Source organism: Ambystoma mexicanum, chromosome 1p (genome assembly GCF_040938575.1).
Source record: "Ambystoma mexicanum isolate Mex_15411 chromosome 1p, UKY_AmexF1_1, whole genome shotgun sequence".
Taxonomy (NCBI): domain Eukaryota; kingdom Metazoa; phylum Chordata; class Amphibia; order Caudata; family Ambystomatidae; genus Ambystoma; species Ambystoma mexicanum.
This window is the reverse complement of record NC_090921.1, coordinates 1,132,986,499-1,133,004,941: the sequence shown is the minus strand read 5'-3', so window position 1 is coordinate 1,133,004,941 and position 18,443 is coordinate 1,132,986,499. Positions and strand designations below refer to the sequence as shown.

The following is an 18,443-nucleotide window of genomic DNA, read 5'->3' as shown; positions in this document are numbered from 1 at the left end:
TAAAGTGTGCTTCTCCCATATTGTAAGTGCTACAGGACCCCAGTAGTATAGTGTCGGGAGTGTAGGGTTCAAGTTGTGTGAGCTTCCCCTAGCAGTGCCCTTTCCAGGCTACAGGATCCCAGCCATGTTAGTGTCCTCCAGAAGTACACGGTCAGTGCCACAGGACTCTCGCAGTGTGAGCTTCTTCAGAATTATACTGTCCATGGTATAGGCAATTGGAGGGTGAGCTCTCCGACCACAAGGCTGATCAGTGTTGCGCACTATAGTAGTGTGAGCCTGTCATATTACTGCTGTGTCAGTGCCACAGAACTCCAGCAGTGTAAGCCTCCTCACCATATCAAGGGCTACAGGATCTCAGCAGTGTGCCTTTCCTCCAAATGCAGAAAGTCAATGCAATAAGACTAACATTATGAGTCTCCTCCACAAGTACTCTGAGTCTTGAACCCACCCCCTTAGTGTCCGCTTAGTGTCATTCTATATCTCCTTTTCCAGGGATGTATAATCTCCACTGTGTCTCGTCAGAATCTTCTCCCTTCTCCCAACCCTGGGCTCTTTGGCCAGGCCTTCGTGCTGACTATACCTTTGCCTCTTGCATATTTGTGTCACCTCCCTCGTCTTGCAGGGAGCTACTAGGGAGCTCTCAAATGTCCTACTCCATGTGTGAGAAAGCTTCCAATCCCATTCATATTTTTAGAATTCCTTTTCATTTAAGTGGCTACAAGAATCAAGTTCAAGACCCTCTGCATTGTCCACAAGGCTTTCTGGGACCAGGGACTACACTACATCCAACTCTCTCTTCCTAAGCACTTTCCTTCTCGAGCCCTTCGGTCATTCGCCTCCAACTCTCTTAGGCTCAGATGCTTCTCCAGGCAGAGAGTGGGGGTAGATCTCTCTCCGCGGCTGGTGCCTCCCTCTGGAACAGCCTCCCTGCCTCTTGCAAACTTGAGCAGAACCACCTAAGGGAAGCAACTCAAGACCTTCCTTTTCACTTCTCCTTTCTCTCTCTTTCTAACCTGCTGATTTGCTGTGTCTGCCGCGTTAACTGGTACCTGGCCACCATCTGAACCTTATGGGCACCAGGCTCGTACATGACCAGTTGACCCTTGCACTGCCTCTGGGTTTACCGCTCACTTAAGGACTGTATCTGCAACCCTACAGTCCCCTGCCTCCTTACACTTACTTAGAGCCGGCCACCCAGGCCGCACTTGCTTGAGCTTTGCCCTATTGCACTTTCCCCCCTCAGTCCCCCTGTCACTGCTCCTCTCCCTTCCCCCTTGTACTTGCACGATCTGAATGACATACTGGCCTAGTAAGATCATTTGTTTTGTCCGGAACTATGTGATCACTGCAACCTCCAGAATTCCGACTCCCGAAAATGGCGACTTTTTTTGTAAAAATGTTTTCAATCCCCCTTACACCACTAACATATGCAGGGGAGACCACCCACACCGCAACATATATATACATATATATATATATATATATATATATATATATATATATATATATATATATATATATATGGTGTAAGGGGGGTTGGGAAAACAAAGTCAACATTTTCGGGAGTTGGAATTCTGGGGGCGACATTTTGGTACTTTTCCTTTTGTCCTCCCTTTGTCTCCCCTTCCTTGTCTTGGCGCGACTAGAAACACTTGTGTACAGGCGCATTATAAATGACTTATCATTTCATAATGTAATACAATTCCCAGAATCCCAAGGGTGAAAAATGCACTTGGTTGACTTTCTTAAGCCTGGAATTTTAGAAATGTAAGAGCTCTCCTCCTACCTTGCAGGAACGCCTATCACAAAAAACCAAGGCCCTGATTTGCAAAATCGTTTTTCAATGAGATTTCCCCAAGTAAAAATCTCGACGGTGGAGGGAAAAGAGAGGGCCTCATTACTAAGGGCATGGCTACCCCCAAACCCGGGTCCGGGTCCCCTGAATGGGGAAATACCGGGCCATTCTGACCTTGGAGGACCCGGTATTTCCCCATTCAGGGAACCCGGACCCAGTCCATCCCCATTCAAATTTGAGCCCCCATAGGGCTGAATGGCAAAGGGCAGCATGCTAACAACGGGCGTGTTGTTAGCATGCTGGGCCGCTTGCGGGACCCGTTGGGCCGCTCGCGGGACCCGCTAAGGACATTTGGTAAACCCAGGCGTTCTGAGCGGGTCCCACGAGTGGACCTCGTAATTTAGTGGTAAGGGGTTAACGGCTCTGGCACCTTTACCAGCGCCGTTAACCCCTTACCACCCTCCTCGTAATGAGGCCCTATGTGTGTTTGTGTGTCACACCATGCCTACCTGCCTACATTCCAAAATGAAAAGCCCAGAGAGCTATGTCACCGGAATGCCCCACCCACACGTTTGCAAGGCCACACCCAAACATTGGAATACATTTAAGTTTTTACTTTATGTGTTTAATAAACTCACAGGATTGCAATAAGCATGAAATGTGAAAAACATATTAAAGGATCCATCAAAAATATATAAATATTCAAATATCTTGAACACGTCACAATAGCTTTTTTTGAATCCCCATGCGGAACGTGTCCGCCATTGCAGAGGCTGTAATGTGTGCCCTTCATTACAGACAAACAAGAGCGCATTTCGGGGGGCCGGAATCAGCAAAGAAACGCGTACTCCCGTCAGATGTGATGTTAAGAAGCGCCGAAGGACATAGCGTTACTTTCCGGTATGGCATGGCAAGAAAGGGATCAAATCACCAAATCTAGTGGAGACGCGGGGACTGCCGGAAAACCCGGAGACTCCACGCTCTTCTCCGGAGCATCAGAGAAGAGAGTAAAAACACAAAATCTGTGGGTTGAACCCAGAGGTTAGGCATGTATACACACCAGTGTAGTGGACAAGGTCCCTTCTTTATTTTAAGCAACATGGCTTCCTGTTCGTCTGTAAGGCGCCACCCATTCAGTTATAAGGACTGTGATGAGGTAGCCACCCTAAAGATGGTCTCTGCATTCAGGTGTGGGATGGGGGGGGGGCGCAAAGAGTGTGGAGTGGGTGGGGCGATCCGTCCAAAGATACCAGTAGCCTGGGTCCGACGTTGCTGTGGTTACCAGTGAATAGCAAAGCCAACTGCCTGGGGCAGACTCTAGTAAAACTCCGAAGTCCTCTCTGGAATTAATGGCTGCAGTCCGGAGCTTCATTGCTCAGGCTCTTCCCAGAAAGAAAAACTCTCCACCCGTAATTGAATTCGCGATTTTATCTCTCGGTAATGTTGTAAAAGGACAGGTGAAAAAACGCAGGGAAAGATGGAACATTGAATCATAGGAGTGCATCAAAGGCTTGTCAGAGTTGAGGGGCGATAGGCGGGAGGATTTCCTCCCTTCTACTTATCCTTAATCTAAAAAGATGTCCTCACATCTGTTCAGGAGCTAGTGTATTTTTATTCGAGCATATCGGTCTTCTTTGCTCCTATGAAATTACAAGGCATTATTGAAATGGGTTCACTTGATCAATGGTGCAGCTTTTATTTCCCAGTTTCTTTTCCTTTTCCCACTTATCGGTGGTGCCGGGTACTTTGATAAATTAAAGTTTCCTGAGGGTGACCTATCATTTCTTTCACTTGTGCACCTGTCTAGATGTTATTGATGATTTTCTGCCATTTTCTTTTGATAGTGTTTTTCACTTTACTACACACGTTTTAATGGTGTATTGCAATATTTATTGTACTCTAGCGTCAGAAAAAAAGGTTCCGCTTTTGACATTTTCACAGAGGCGTTTTACAATGGCACAATCCCATGGGAAAATTGTCTGTGAATCAGGCGTTTTAATACATGGGCATAATTTTAGGGGGGGGCAGGGGTGTTTGTCTCCCCAACTTTCATGGCACACCATTTTGTCCCCATTCATTTGGCAGGGGCACCTTTTCCTCAGATATCATGTTCCCCCCCCCAACTTTTTCAGCAAAGTTACTCCACTGGTTTTATAATTGCGCAACATGTTCTGTGAATCAGGCATTTTATAATGGTGCAATCCCAAAGGAAAATGCTCTGTGAATCAGGCCTTTTACAATGGCGCAATCCCATAGGAAAATGTTCTGTGAATCAGGCGTTTTATAATTGCGCAACATGTTCTGTGAATCAGGCATTTTATAATGGTGCAATCCCAAAGAAAAATGCTCTGTGAATCAGGCCTTTTACAATGGCGCAATCCCATAGGAAAATGTTCTGTGAATCAGGCGTTTTATAATTGCGCGACATGTTCTGTGAATCAGGCCTTTTGCAATGGCGCAATCCCATAGGAAAATGTTCTGTGTATGGGGGGTTTTGTAATGGTGCAATCCCACAGGAAAATGTTCTGTGAATCAGGCGTTTTATAATAGCGCAATCCCACAGGAAAATGTTTTGTGTATCGGGTGTTTTATAATGGCGCAGTCCCATAGGAAAATGTTTTGTGTATCGGGTGTTTTATAATGGTGCAGTCCCATAGGAAAATGTTTTGTGTATCGGGTGTTTTATAATGGTGCAGTCCCATAGGAAAATGTTTTGTGTATCGGGTGTTTTATAATGGTGCAGTCCCATAGGAAAATGTTTTGTGTATCGGGTGTTTTATAATGGTGCAATCCCATAGGAAAATGCTCTGTGAATCAGGCCCTACGTGTATTGATTTCCTCTAAGGTATGTGTCTGGGGATTCTGGTGCTGTGACGTGTGCCCTTGCTGATGTGCAGAGTGAGGTTCAACATGTCAATCGACACCATTGGCATCTTTACTCCTGTTAATTCGAATTGAATAATCTGCACTTCGACATTTTACTCCGGCTGAGTTTGCGCCGGGAGTACCCACGAAGCTTGCTGAAAAAGGCAAAAGTGAGTCAAGGCTACCTCTCCTTTGAAGCACTAGGCAGAGGTTGACATGATTCTAAGTCCTAGTGTAACATCATTAGATTACACCAGTAATTTTCGAGAAAGGTGGCATCACGCAGAGTTCTCCACGAGAAAACATGGCATCAATGTTTGCTCCAATGTGATTAGGACGGTGTGTAGCAAAAGAGATGGCGGCCGTCTCGATCTTTTTTGTGACACCAAGGTCCTGGCAAAACAGGGCGTAATGGGATTAAGATATGTGATCATATGTTTAATCGCATTGCGCCCGGTTACGCCCCGTACTACTAACATTGAGGCAACATTGATGCCACGTTTTCCCGTGGAGAATTCTGCCTGATTCCACCTTTCTCAAAAATGTTGCTGAGAGGCACTGTGCCTTCTCTCTTTATACACCTATGTATGCAACTGAAAGTATGTATTACTACCTGACTGCTGCAGGTCTCTTTTTATGTATCTACTCGAACACTTGACAACTTCCATTATGGATTGCTGTTTAAAGCCCGAGGGTGTTCCCAACTGATTAGCGGTATGTTAACACGTTTCTCCTTGCACTATTCATTTACAGCTTAGCCATAAAACGGCGGCACACTCGCTTACTTGTCGTTCTGTCTATATTGTTTTAGATGACGCTTTGAAAAGTGCCTTATCGACCAATACCTATCTATCTCTGCGCCTACCAAGATGACAAGTCCTGATGGCCGTTCAGAGCTGTTCCATGAATTAAGTTATTTAACAATTTCTCTGTAGAATTACAAGAGTCTGAACTCGAAACACTAAATCCAGTGTCGACAAGCTTTGACATGAGTTATGTATCTATCCACAGCTCATTCCAATCTTCATGCATTGAGCACTGTGAACCGTTTTAAATTGATTTGGATTATTCCCACACAAATGTCAATAATTGTGTGTTTTGTCATGCTTCACTGTACAGCCTACCTATACTAGATATTGTGGTCCAACTTTAGAATTTAATTTTACATACAGATGTACTTGTCTTGTTCCTGTGTATATGTTATCACTATGTTTATCTCTTTAGAATAAAATTGATTTTATTTAAATTGTGTGCCCTACTGGTGTAATCTTATTATGTTACACTAGGACTTAGAATCATGTCAACCTCCGGCTAGTGCTACAAGGGAGAGGTAGCCTTGACTCACTTTTGCCTTTTTCAATATTGTCACGCCCTCACGAGTCAGGCCCCTGTCACAAAAAAAGAGGGTATCACAGCCTTTTTCTTTTTTGGCCGACAAAGCTTGTGCCATAAGGGTTGGCGCTGCTAGCTTGGACAGTGAGATTGTGTGAGGCTTCTGCCGCTTTCTGATGTGCATGACTGGCAAATCTACATTTAGACACCCTACTCTGGTGTCTGCCCCCTCCTGGTTTCAGGCCACAAACACCATCAAAAGGGCACCTTTCAGAGAATCACTACACACCTGGCCAGGAGGCCCAACTAGCAGCTGACAACCCGTAGGGTGAATGGCGACCAGACAGCAGAATCCAAACAGCGAAGAAATTCAAGAAGTCAACACACCCCACTTATGCATTGAAAGGACAGGAGACCCCAGCCAACCAATCACAAAGAAATGCCAGACCCAATTCCAATGACCTACTAATAAGGCCATCCACCGCGATTATTTCAAAATACCATGCGAGATAATAGCAACATTTAGGAGCAGTTACACAATCTTCATGCTGAAACAATACAATACCCAGACAAAAAAGAGATAGAAAACTTCCAACAAAGCAGTGGTGTGCCCACGGTGTGGCCTATGGATGCACGTGCTACCCCTAGAATGTGATTGGCCACCCCAGGTGCCAGCCCATTATCCTAAACTATCATCAGAATGTGTGTGTGTGTGTGTATGAGCACGCGCACTCGTACTTCATGCCACCCTTGCATAATTCAGTGCCCCAGTTGGGACACACCAGTCAAAAGAGTCTGGACACACCACTGCAACACAGATCTTCAGCTTGAGACAGGAACTCAAGAAATAGCCCCTGATGGATCACTACCCAGTGACCTAAAGAAACTTCCAGCTTTTCACTTTCCATCCTACTTCAATCATGTAATTCATCTCAACCGCAAGAGGAACCTGCTCAGACTCTTGAAGTTGAATCAAATGCATACAAGAAACCTAACAGTACCACCCCAGCTACCAGAGTGGGGGGGAGAGTAGATCTCTTTCTTTTGACAGAACTTTCCTCTGGAATGGCCTCCCTGCCCCTCTCTGCCTTGAACCAGATCTCAAGTTCTGGAAGCTTCTCAAGGCCTTCCTTTTTTTGTCCTCCTCCTTCCCTCAACCCCTCCCTTGCTCTTCTCCACCTAACATTGCGACTGGTTGTCTGTTTCCCTCATGAGCCTGATCAGGGCTAGGCCCTCCCTCTACCAGTTTTCCCACGCCCCACGCACTCTTAGTAGCACTTGCCTATGGGCGCCCCTACCTGATTAGCCTTGAGTCTAGTCCTCTCCTTCCCTGCACTAATTGACCTCCCTGGTTCCCCAGGCACTTGTCTCCCTTGGCTCCCTTAGCACTTGCCCAGCCCTTGGGGCCCCCTCTCACCTGCACTTATCCCTCACCCACTTTCCCCATCCTCTCCCTTGCCCCGACCACCTCCCCTCTCCCAGCACTTCTAGTTATTGCACTTGCACATTCAGGAATGTCACAAGTCCTAGTTGGCCCGTTATTGTTATATTTCCTCTGTCCCCCCACCCCCTCTTTTGTCTTGTGGTGCCTGGAAACACTTTCTGCTGTATAGGCGCCATACAAATGTTCAATAAATAAATTAAATAAACCATAAAGAAATCACACTGAACCAACAAGAGCAACCATAGAAACAATAATCATTCCAAATACACAGTTGTGTGACATACATCGACCCCGTTATGAAAACACATATTGAAATTATTCCTTTGTTCTGGCCAAAGGATGGCAAGATAATTTCAGAGTAAACCCTTTTAGGGCCCGATTCACAAAGGTTTGCACTGGAGCAAACGTGGAAATGCACTGAACATCTAAGATTTGCTCCCAATACTTCATGCCCGATTCATGATCTGGAGCTGCCTGAAGCATCTCTGAGATACTCATCTGTGAACGCGGGTCACAAAGATCTCAATAATTCTCCCGCTGATTTCCAAGGTCAGATGAAAGAAGGCTTAGGTGTCATTGGTTGTCCTAAATGGATAACAGTCCTATCCATGTGTCAGTCCTCAGGGTCGGTCCCAACTCTAGACCTCCTTCTGTTAAGATGGTTCAGTCTCCACACAGAGACTCTGATCTGACTATGCCTCTCGGCTCAGACAATGACCAGACAGGCTTGATTACCAAAGGATTATAACCATAGATGACTAATGCCACCAATCAAGCACGCCTTTCCTCCACTGTACAATACACTTGGACCATACCTTTATTTTTGTTTAGGTGTCCCTCTGAGGGTCCTTTCGAACTCTTTTATTGTGAGGAGTTCAACCATCTGCACAGTGGGTGTGTGGTCACCTGTATTTTTTTATTTTATTTGATATGAAATTGAATGATGCTGAATCAACCTCCCGAAAATGTGAGGGGCTAATCGTCACAGATTTTCCTATGCTCACCTCACGACAAACACATAGACCTCTGTACTCTGAATGGACACAGCCTACTGGCGCAATCCCCCCTGTCATATTTAGGAGTATACAGGGGCCTGGCTTAAGAGGTTAACAAAGGAGACAGGAAACCCCAACGACCTTTGATATGGACTGTGTCAACATGAAACCAGTTCCCACCCTTAGGATCAATTGACAGTGACATGTCATGTCTCGGACTGCATGTATTACAGTAGTCATCCCCACAGGGGGACCCCATTCAGAAGGTACGAGTATGTGGATTGATGGTGCCAGGATGTCTGTTCCCGCCACAGCTTCAAGGGAGACCTGCCACTTTAATCAGGAACCACACAGAGCTCTATTGACCAGAGCGACCCTTTGATCCACAACAGACGGGAAAATGGGTGGAACTTAATATTATATGTTTTAACCCCTTTACCTTTTCTGCTGCAAAGTACTCCGGTTATGACCTCATGCATACAGGGGATTGTTGGTGGGGATCCAGGATTGGTTCATTAAAGTAGACTTAGCCTACACCAATCCCTGTGGTCCATTTGGGTCAAGCCCCTCTTTTCGGCGGATCGTGTGAAGACTTTGCAAGGAGAAGCAAGAAGAATTCAACATTGGACCCTGGCTGAAGGTACAGTCTGCCTTGCATCTTCCACCAGTGAAGGAAGGCCAGGACCTCCAAGAGAGAAGCAACATCCCTCCCCTAAACATCTCCCAGGGAACAGAGAGACATTGAATCCATAGAACCTACAGCAGCTCAAGAACAGGTACCCAGCAAGCTTCTTAGGAGGGAAGTGCCAGAGAGTCTCTGAACCAAACTGAGGACAAGGCAGCTGCATGGAATATTCTCCTCAGCTTTGGGCTGTCTGCATTAAAGGATGACACAAGCCCAGTGAAGAAGCTTGAAGGAGTGCATCAACAAGCATCTACCGACATCTGCATAAAATGGCATTTAGAAAGGTTGAGCCCCTCCCGCTGCAACTGACTGCACCACTGACTGTTGATATGCCGCAGACGCTAACACCATCAGAGACGCCTCGACCAGTTCTTCAGAACTGCCCACCAGCACTGAGACAACAATTCCTGAGCCGCCCTGTAGGCCAGCCTGCAGCTGCCCGTCCAGCCTCACTCCCTGAACTGCCTGCGGCCTGCTGCCCGCAGCTGTCTCCTGTCTTGAACTCTGTCGTAGAAGCTGCCAAGCACCCTGAAACTGACTCAATGCTGTCGAGCACTAAGAACACCTACAGCACAAATTACATTGTGGTACTGTCCCCCTGGTACTCCGAAGGACCCTAGTGACATTTTATGTACCATTACTCCCTTTGTGTTGAAACCAAGTATCCTTGAACTATCAATGAATTACTATACTGACTACCCTCCTGTCAGTATGCTGAGTGCATCCCGTTTCCTTCTTTGAAACGTTCTGTCCTCTTCATTCCTTTACAGGGTGGGTTGTATTTTTCAGTGTGCTAGAGCTGTCTGTTAGAATAATAAAGTAGATATTTTTATACAAACTTGACTGGACATTTCATTTTATCATAGGATAATAATTGTATTTTTGCTGTGCTGCAACCAACCACTGATCCACGACCTTGCAGAGATAAGCCTGACGCTCCGTCCATGTTACCAAAAATTGGACAAGGAGGTTCATAATTTGCTTCTTTCCAATCTGTTTGGATCCCTTCCGGTGTACTAGAAGTGTGGGGCTGATAGATGCTTTAGAAGCCGATATTCATCCTTGGACCACTGGTGCCCAGGAAGTTGATTCATCATATTTATGACCCCACAGAGATGCTAGAGCTTCTCAGGGATGGGCTTATGCTGGGTCTCTCAGTTCCACTTTAAGGGCTGAGTGTGTCTCAAGTGCAACACGTGCCACATGTATATTTGAGGGTTTTCTCTTTGCTCTCCATCCATGAAGGTAAGACATTCCTGCATGGACTCTCCTCCCGGATTCAATCTCGGTTTTATTGTCTTGAAGACATACCCCTGACATTTCTTATATTTAAATATTTCTTTGGCAGAGCTGGGTGCACTGGTTTCCTCTGAACCAATCTATTATTTCTTCTCAGTAGTTAATGTCCTAGACTACCTCAGTCATTTAAGACAGCAATTTCATCTTGTTTCCATTTGGATCAGGAGATTGTCCTTCCTCCTTTCTCTGCCTGTGATCCTCACTTTTTTTCCCTTGATAATGTTACAGCAGTGAACATGTACCTGGATCATAAAGCCTCTTAGACAGAATATGATTCTCTTTTGTTCTCTTTTGGTCCTGTCCACAAGGGCAAGACACCATCAAGGGGTATCGGACATACCTGCCTAACCTCCGGAATTTTTCTCTGGGTCTCCGGGAAAATTCCCTTGAATCTCAGGAATTTTGAGATTCCGGAAACGGCGCGAAATGTTCGTGCCCACTGCCTGCGCCGCTATAATAATAGTGCTTTCAATCCATGTCATTGGATTGAAAGCAGTATTATTACGGCGGCGGTGCCACGTTCATTTTGCTTACCGTAGCACTGAAAATCATTCATTCAATGCTATAATAAGCAAAATGAAGGCGGCGCCGCAGCAATAATAGTGCTTTAAATCCAAAGACATGGATTGAAAGCACTATTATTTCGGCGGCGGCGCCGCCTTCATTTTGCTTACTATAGCATTGAATACATTATTTTCAATGTTATAGTAAGCAAACTGAAGGCTACAACCAGTTTCCCTTTTTGACAGGTGGGCGGAGGCGTGTGCAAATGGACAGAGTCTTGTGTGGCTGTGGGCAGGGCATACATCTCAGGATGGTATCGGATGTAGATTAGTCAAGCAGCAAATAATCGCATGTGCATAACACATTGTTTTAATGTACTTCTCAAAGCGTGGTTCGTTCTGAGCTATGGCGCCCCTCACTGTTGGCAGACTGAGTTGAGGACGGGTCGGACTCGGAGTAAAGGAAGATGACAGGGAAGTAAGGTCGATACAGATGGGTTTATAACTTGCTGCAGAGATCACATTGCGTAGCCTGTGCCTCACTGCACTGTTTCACTTCCTCCTCCTCCCACAAGCCAGAGGGACACGCTCTACTTTAGCAGATTACTCGCCAGACTGCACAATGCTTTAAGAATCATAAGAAAGCAGGGGTCAGGGAGAGGCGGTGCGTTAACAAGTCACAGGAGATGTCAATGGTTTACAAGATGTTGGAGAACCTTGTTTTTTTGGGGAACGATGTATGAGTGGGTTCCAAGTTTCCCCTACTCTTGCTTTAATGGCTATTTAACGGATGGAAGGAAATTGACTATGGCATGACGCATTTTGGGGATTTTTTTTATTTTTTTTTTACAAGAGACTACATTTTAATTGTATTAGCAACGTTTCCTGCATATGAATGAGTACAATTGACTGTAAATAACAACAACTGGAAAATACTTCTGATTGATATGAACAGCTGCCATGCTGGAGGATGCATTTCACATTTTAGGGTTGAATAGTGGTGTATTGTAAGCTCCAATTGAATGCAAACCGTAAGGCATGCCCGCGGGCTGTTTGAGTGCTTTAAAAATGCAAATAAATAAAAAAATTAAAAATCATGAGTAAGAAAAAAAATATATATTTAGTACAGACCCTAGTAAGGGAATCGATTCGTTTTCAATCAATACATACAACATTACTGTATAAAGTAGCTGAGATAACTTTAAATGAAACGTGGACTAGGTAAATTAAAGAGTGGGCTAACTGATGCATCCACATTCCCAGTTCATCCCTCCCTACTTCTCCATTGACCGGAGCATTATGGAGATGTGGGGTGAATGCACCCGACGTTGACACCGCAGCGTGACATCTCTCCATTAAATGCCCCATCTCGAGGCAGAGGCTCGAGGCACAGTGCTGCCCGTGCACCTAGCACCCCACTGGGCTGGGCCAGAGCCTGTCACCCAACCAGATCCCACAGTCTCGCAGAGGCACCGTCCTGCTGCCCAACTGTCTCCCAATAAACGGGTCTGCCCCTAGCCCCCGCCCCCCCCCCTCCCTCATCCACTGAAGTGGCAGTGTGACCTGCTGCGCAGAATGCTGCAATTATGTCAATTTAAATCACCAGCACGTGTATGGAAACATGATTAGGCCCTGCCGGGACAGGGAAGTAAAAGCAAAACAAACGCTCGCATGTGCTATATAGCGCTATCCACCATCAGTGTGCAGCTTCCGAGTGTGGACATTACAGATGTCACTGTCATTTCAATTCGGCTGCTGTGTTATATATCCTACTCGCAGCGGTGACAGGCTGTTTGGCATTGGTAGGGCGCAAACCTTGTGTTTTCGGGGAACGTATGATATGATTTTTATAACGCGCTTAATATCCAGAGGTTTCTAAGTGAGGACCCGGGGATGGAACCTGTGGTGTTCTGTGTTGCCTTCCAAGGCGAGCACGTTGCCCTTGAGTTATCCTCCCAGGACGAACGGTAACTTAGTAACTGTCTTTTAAGCCACTGTGCTGTATTACCTGTTGCAAACAATCACTCTCTCTAGATGGTAAACAGCATGTTGGTGCATACATGGGGAGGGCATGCTTTACCAACGCGTGTTTGAATGGGAAACCCCCATTGTAAAAAGTTTTGATAAAAAGGGGATAGGTGATTCAGTCATATATATGTTAAAAAAATAACAATTACGGGAAAAATGTATCGACATTGTATTGTGCATGTTAATGTGATGCCCGTCCTTTGCCCTCAGAGTTTGACACAAGCAAAATCTGGTGTGATGGGAAAGATCGAAACAAAGCCGGAGAACACACTGGGGGTTACTAAGGGGTCTTTCAGCCTCCTCTGTTCGCACTGTCCCTTTACCAGACCTTAGCCGGAAAGCAAATGGCAACACCTTCACCTCTAATATCAAGGAACACTCAACAAGTTGTTCACTAAATGACCACCTGTTTACGGACACTCACGCACAAACAAAGGAAGACCCTTCCCACCAATCAAGGATGAATTGCAGCCCGTTAGTGGCTCAATAACGTGATTGCATAAAAAAGCCACGAGAACACACCTACTCGAGGTTATACACGAGGGTAACAAACTCGCCGTAAAGCGTTCCAGGCCTTTACACGAAACAGGGGCCCGCTTTCTGCAAGAAAATGCAGCACATGCACAAAATGGCTGCTCTAATTTAGATAGATAGGAGCACTGTAGCATCTCATCGAGCCTCAGGCTTACCTCTCTGCCAGTCCCTGCCCACGCCAGCCCGAAGACCAAAAGGAGGAGGACGTGCAGCCTGAGGTCCATGGCTGAGAGAGGAGGCTTCTGGGAGGACAGCGACGGCTTGGCACAGGGTCCGCGCTGTTTCCAACACAGGCCTCGGCTGGATGGGCCCAAACACAGCGGCTTCCCTTTTAATGAGCCGAGAGGGAATTTCCCAGACGACGGCCTCCAACCGGCCCCTCCTCCCTGCCCCCGCATACCCCCCCTTTGCTTCATTTTGGAAAATCCCAGTCCCCCCAGCCCCCGTGCCCCGGGTTGACGATGGTCGTCTCTGTGTGTTGTAAGGTACCTGTTGTGTTGGCAAGAAGCCACTTCGGACATATGAGTCAACTGCGTTGGCAGAAGTGGCGATGCTCACGGCCTGGTTCCTCTGTGAAAGTTACCATCCAACCTCTTATTTATTTTCACGCAACCAAAGACGTTTCGTGGATCTGTTTCTGACTGGTGTTCATAAGAGCGCATAAATATATCTGGTGTATTACATACTATATTTGCTTTTACCGCAGATACGAATTGTTGTAATTTACAAAGAAATACAATGTTAGAAAAGGAAGCAGATCAAAACCATTTTGTTGAACTAAATATAAGTTACAGAAAATCCTTAGCTATCCTATTTATTTATTTATTTACTGTGCATTTGTTAAGCGCTTATACAAATTGAATTTCACGGCGCCCACATGGCAACAGAGAGGGAACCTGGGATTGAAAACAATTTATACACAGGAAGATAAAGAGGACCTACTAGGCCTTGTGAGTATTCAGAAGACACTTCTTTGTTTCCCTTATCAGACTTAGATGGGCTGAATCTTCACACTACATTTTCTTATCTCTATGATTCTTCAATCTCTAATGAAAAGCTGGGTGGTGGATGCAATGAGGCATTCCTGGGTGACTGTGTTCCGGACGGCAGCCAGGAGCACCAGGACAAGCCATTTACATCCAAAAGCCTAAAATTGATCCCCATGGTGAGGGACTGGTGCTTTTCTCGGAGTGGCAAAGATCCTGCACTCATGGGTGTTACAAGGTCTGGAAGAGACCGGGGCTACGCTAATTTCGCAACTGTCAGGACCCAGGGCAAGCTAGCCTTTTGGTTGTAGCCCCTGAGCTTCTATCTGGGGCTACAACCGAAACACCCAGGACTATAGCCCCCCAGCCGCCTTCTAGCAATGCCTCTGCTGATGAGTGGGCTTCCCACCTGTGACACGACTTCTGCCTTGTAGGAGTACAAGGATGAGTAGAGGGTAAAACGCCCACTCGGCCCTCACATGCCTACAAACCAAGAGTCAACACAATCCTAAAGGTAATACAGGCACAGTCAAGAGATATACCTCCTTTGCCTTTTGTGATACCATTGGACCAGGGGAAGGCTCTACTCTCGAGGGGTGTGACTGTGGTCCAGTAGCAACAAAACAGTGAAGTATAGCAGTTCAAAATAAAGGAATGTCCAAACAAGGTTCTATAAAAATATATACACTTTAAACAGACACAGCATGTGCAAAAATAAGTCAATAGAAAAACGCTACACAAAACCCACCCCCAAGGAAGGAACACACAATTAGCAGAGGTAGTAGATGCAGCACTCTGGGGTGAAAGGCAAGCAAACACAATAATGTTCTTGAAAAAGGATATTTACTTGTGAGTAAAAGAGTTCAAAGTGACCCAACCAGTCTCTATGGCCTAAAAATGGGCCATGGGGGAAGTTAGCAGTCAATAGTTCTTTGCCATTCTTGGTGGTTCAGCAGCACCAAACCCGACTTCTTGGCGCTGTGTGAAGATTAGGAGAGAGCAAAAGTCAGTAATGCAGGTTCCTGCCGGTTCAAATGTCCTGAACAGTTCATGAAGCAGGCACCAAGTAGTTCAAAAACACTAGGATCCCTTCTGTCTTGTCTCTCAGTGTGCCGTGAGTCCCAATCTAGGGGCTCGGGATAAGAATAGTCCTTTTCTTGTGTTCCCAAACATGGGGGAGGCTGACACACAACTGCAAGGGTCCTCCCACATGGCGAGGACCTCTGTATCCCTGTGGCTGGCAGAAAGGCAGACATTCTCCAGCAGCAGGTCATTCCTTAGGTTGCTGCGAGTCCCACTCCAGGGACTCAGGGATACGATAAGTCCTTTTCTCATGCTCCCAAATACAGGGGAAACTGGCACACAACTGCAGAGGCCCTCCAACAGGATGAGGTCCTGGGTATCACTGTGGCTGGCAGAGAGGCAGGTCCTGTTTCAACAGCAGATCGACACTGATGTCGCTGGGGATGGTTAGGGGGACAGAGCTCGATTGTGCCTTTGGAACACCTGCCTTCAGCTCACAACTGGAGTACTTTAGACAACGCTCTCAGCAGGGTGCATCAAAATCTTTAGGATTGTTCAAGATAATTCCAGATGATTCAGAGAAGTGGTGGGAAATCCCTTCTTTTATAGGCAAACGTCCCCGGGTGATTGGACCAAACGTAGCCTCCTTTAGGGGTCCAATCTCTGCTCTTGAAATGAGTTGACTTTACCCTTATGATGTCACACCCAAAGTGCTTTCCTCCAGAGGAAGTGTAGATGACAGGAAAGAGAAGAGAGACAGATAAAATCAGATGGCGGCACCTTCCATAAACTGTACAGACCCCTCTTCGGCTATTCAAGCTCCGCCCCCTCCCTTTCTCAATAGGATGATCAAAGGGCCTTTAGAAATGCATCCCCCGCTGTGAGGCCTGGCTCTCTGTTAATCAGTGTGCCTCTTGGTTTCTGTTCCCAGGCCAGCACCCTGTGGAGTGGATGTCGTGTGGAGAAGGGTGTACCTGCCCTTTATAAAACAACAAAGAGAAGCAATCCCCCAAGGCTAGTCTTGTCAGTGGACAGGGGTGGGCCTTGTCCGGAAGGATACACATAATCCTTCCACAGCTGAACTGGGTCCAGGTCTGACACGTGTGAAATCAATTTAATGTGGCTGGGATACACTGACCACCATTGTTACAGTTGTATGTGCCACAAGGACATCTTGAGGGTTGTGTGGTTTTTGCAACAGGGGTTTATATTTTAAATCACTCAGAAGCGTCAGCAGTATTTAATTACAAAAAAAAAGTTTTTAGAATTGTATGCCCATAAACACTCTGGCAATATATTTTTTGTAGAATCGCAACAATAAGATTTATGGAAGCACTGCAATTAGACTGTAAATCGGAATGATAACAATCGTCTAAAATGACTATTCCATTGTTGTTGCGAGATAAATTATATAGATATTTTATTTCATGCTTTTATTGTTCACAAAAGAGCACGTTTGATGAATGATTGTATTGTTAAAAAAAGTATAAAGTGCTTTGCAAACATGTAAACATTAATAAGATCTAAACGTCTGTCCAGTACATGTTTATATTCGATTTTAAATGTTATCGCGAATCTGAAACAATAGCATGCTATTAAGAGATACGGTGGGTTTTAGGCTCTAGGAGTGGAACCTGCCAGTGCTAAGCTCCAAATGTGTTTTGATTTGCGATTTTGGGCAAGATCACAGGAGCGGTTTTGGGGTTTAGCCTAAGCCCCAGTTTGGTAAATTGGAAGGAAAGGTTTGTTGCTCCCGGCTATCTTGCTTGTAGTTTGTGAAATCATTATTTCTGACACTTTGGTTAGTATGAATTAATTCGTTTATTGTTCGTTGTTTTTCTGGGTGATTTTTTCCTTAAATACATGTGTTTGTGAAAAACACTATTTGGAACTTGATGAGCAAGTTAGGTCAGCCGACACGTGTTTCGACCTTACGGTCGTTCTCAAGGCCAGTTGTGGTTTGCTGTTTGCAGAGCACTGCCTAGGAAGCCAGACGGAACATACAGGGCCCAACAGGAGCCAGGACTGCCGTAAAGGACAGTTTATATTACAGAACCCCACTTTGGGCACACAGCAAACCACAACTGGCCTTGAGAACGACCGTAAGGTCGAAACACGTGTCGGCTGACCTAACTTGCTCATCAAGTTCCAAATAGTGTTTTTCACAAACACATGTATTTAAGGAAAAAATCACCCAGAAAAACAACGAACAATAAACGAATTAATTCATACTAACCAAAGTGTCAGAAATAATGATTTCACAAACTACAAGCAAGATAGCCGGGAGCAACAAACCTTTCCTTCCTATTAAGAGATACATTGCTGTATTAAGAAGAATCATATTTGTCTGTTCAAGCAAAAGTTGTTCGAATATTTCCTTTTACATTAATGTTTTAATAGTATATTTGTACATTGAAAGGTTGAATTTTATCAGCCAAATCAATAATAAATAAAAAGAAAATGCAGCCTCTGTGCTGCAGAGGCTTGGGTGCCACTGTAGCTGTCAGAAGGGTACCTGTGGCCTCTGAACCTGCTCTCTGCCACCGGTAGAGCAGGGGCTGCGAATCAGGATACTGATGAAGTGCACCTGATGCTTATGGCATGGAGTTCATGGAAGGGGAATCTGATTAGCCGATTTACCTTTCAGAGATGGAATTGCCTGCATCATTTTATTATTTAATTAAAATCACAGAAAAAGCCAGGGCTTTCACACCCTAGCCAGATGGCAATTCATCACACCACCCGCGAAGTGCATTCTGGGCACCTGATTGTAAGGGACCATGGCTTGCCTAGCCATCCCGATATGATAGGTCATTTATAATGCGCTTAATACCGAGAGGTTTCTAAGCACGGACCCGGGGATCGAACCTGTGTTGCTCCGTGTCGTCTTGCTTTCAAGGGGAGCACGTTGCCGCTGAGCTATCCTCCCGAGACACAGCAAGTAACAGCCATTC

The 18,443-nt window shown here is 45.7% G+C and overlaps 1 protein-coding gene across 1 annotated transcript in view; it reads right to left on the bottom strand.

Moving 5' to 3' along the window:
* The window catches only part of LOC138449712 (hepcidin-1-like), a 112,321-nt gene extending 98,518 nt beyond the window's left edge, over positions 1–13,803 (bottom strand). The window contains exon 1 of the mRNA XM_069604790.1: positions 13,636–13,803. Coding sequence (XP_069460891.1) covers positions 13,636–13,704 — 69 coding nt within the window. The 5' untranslated portion in view covers positions 13,705–13,803. The remainder of the gene's footprint in view (positions 1–13,635) is intronic.
* Positions 13,804–18,443: the final 4,640 nt, after the last annotated feature.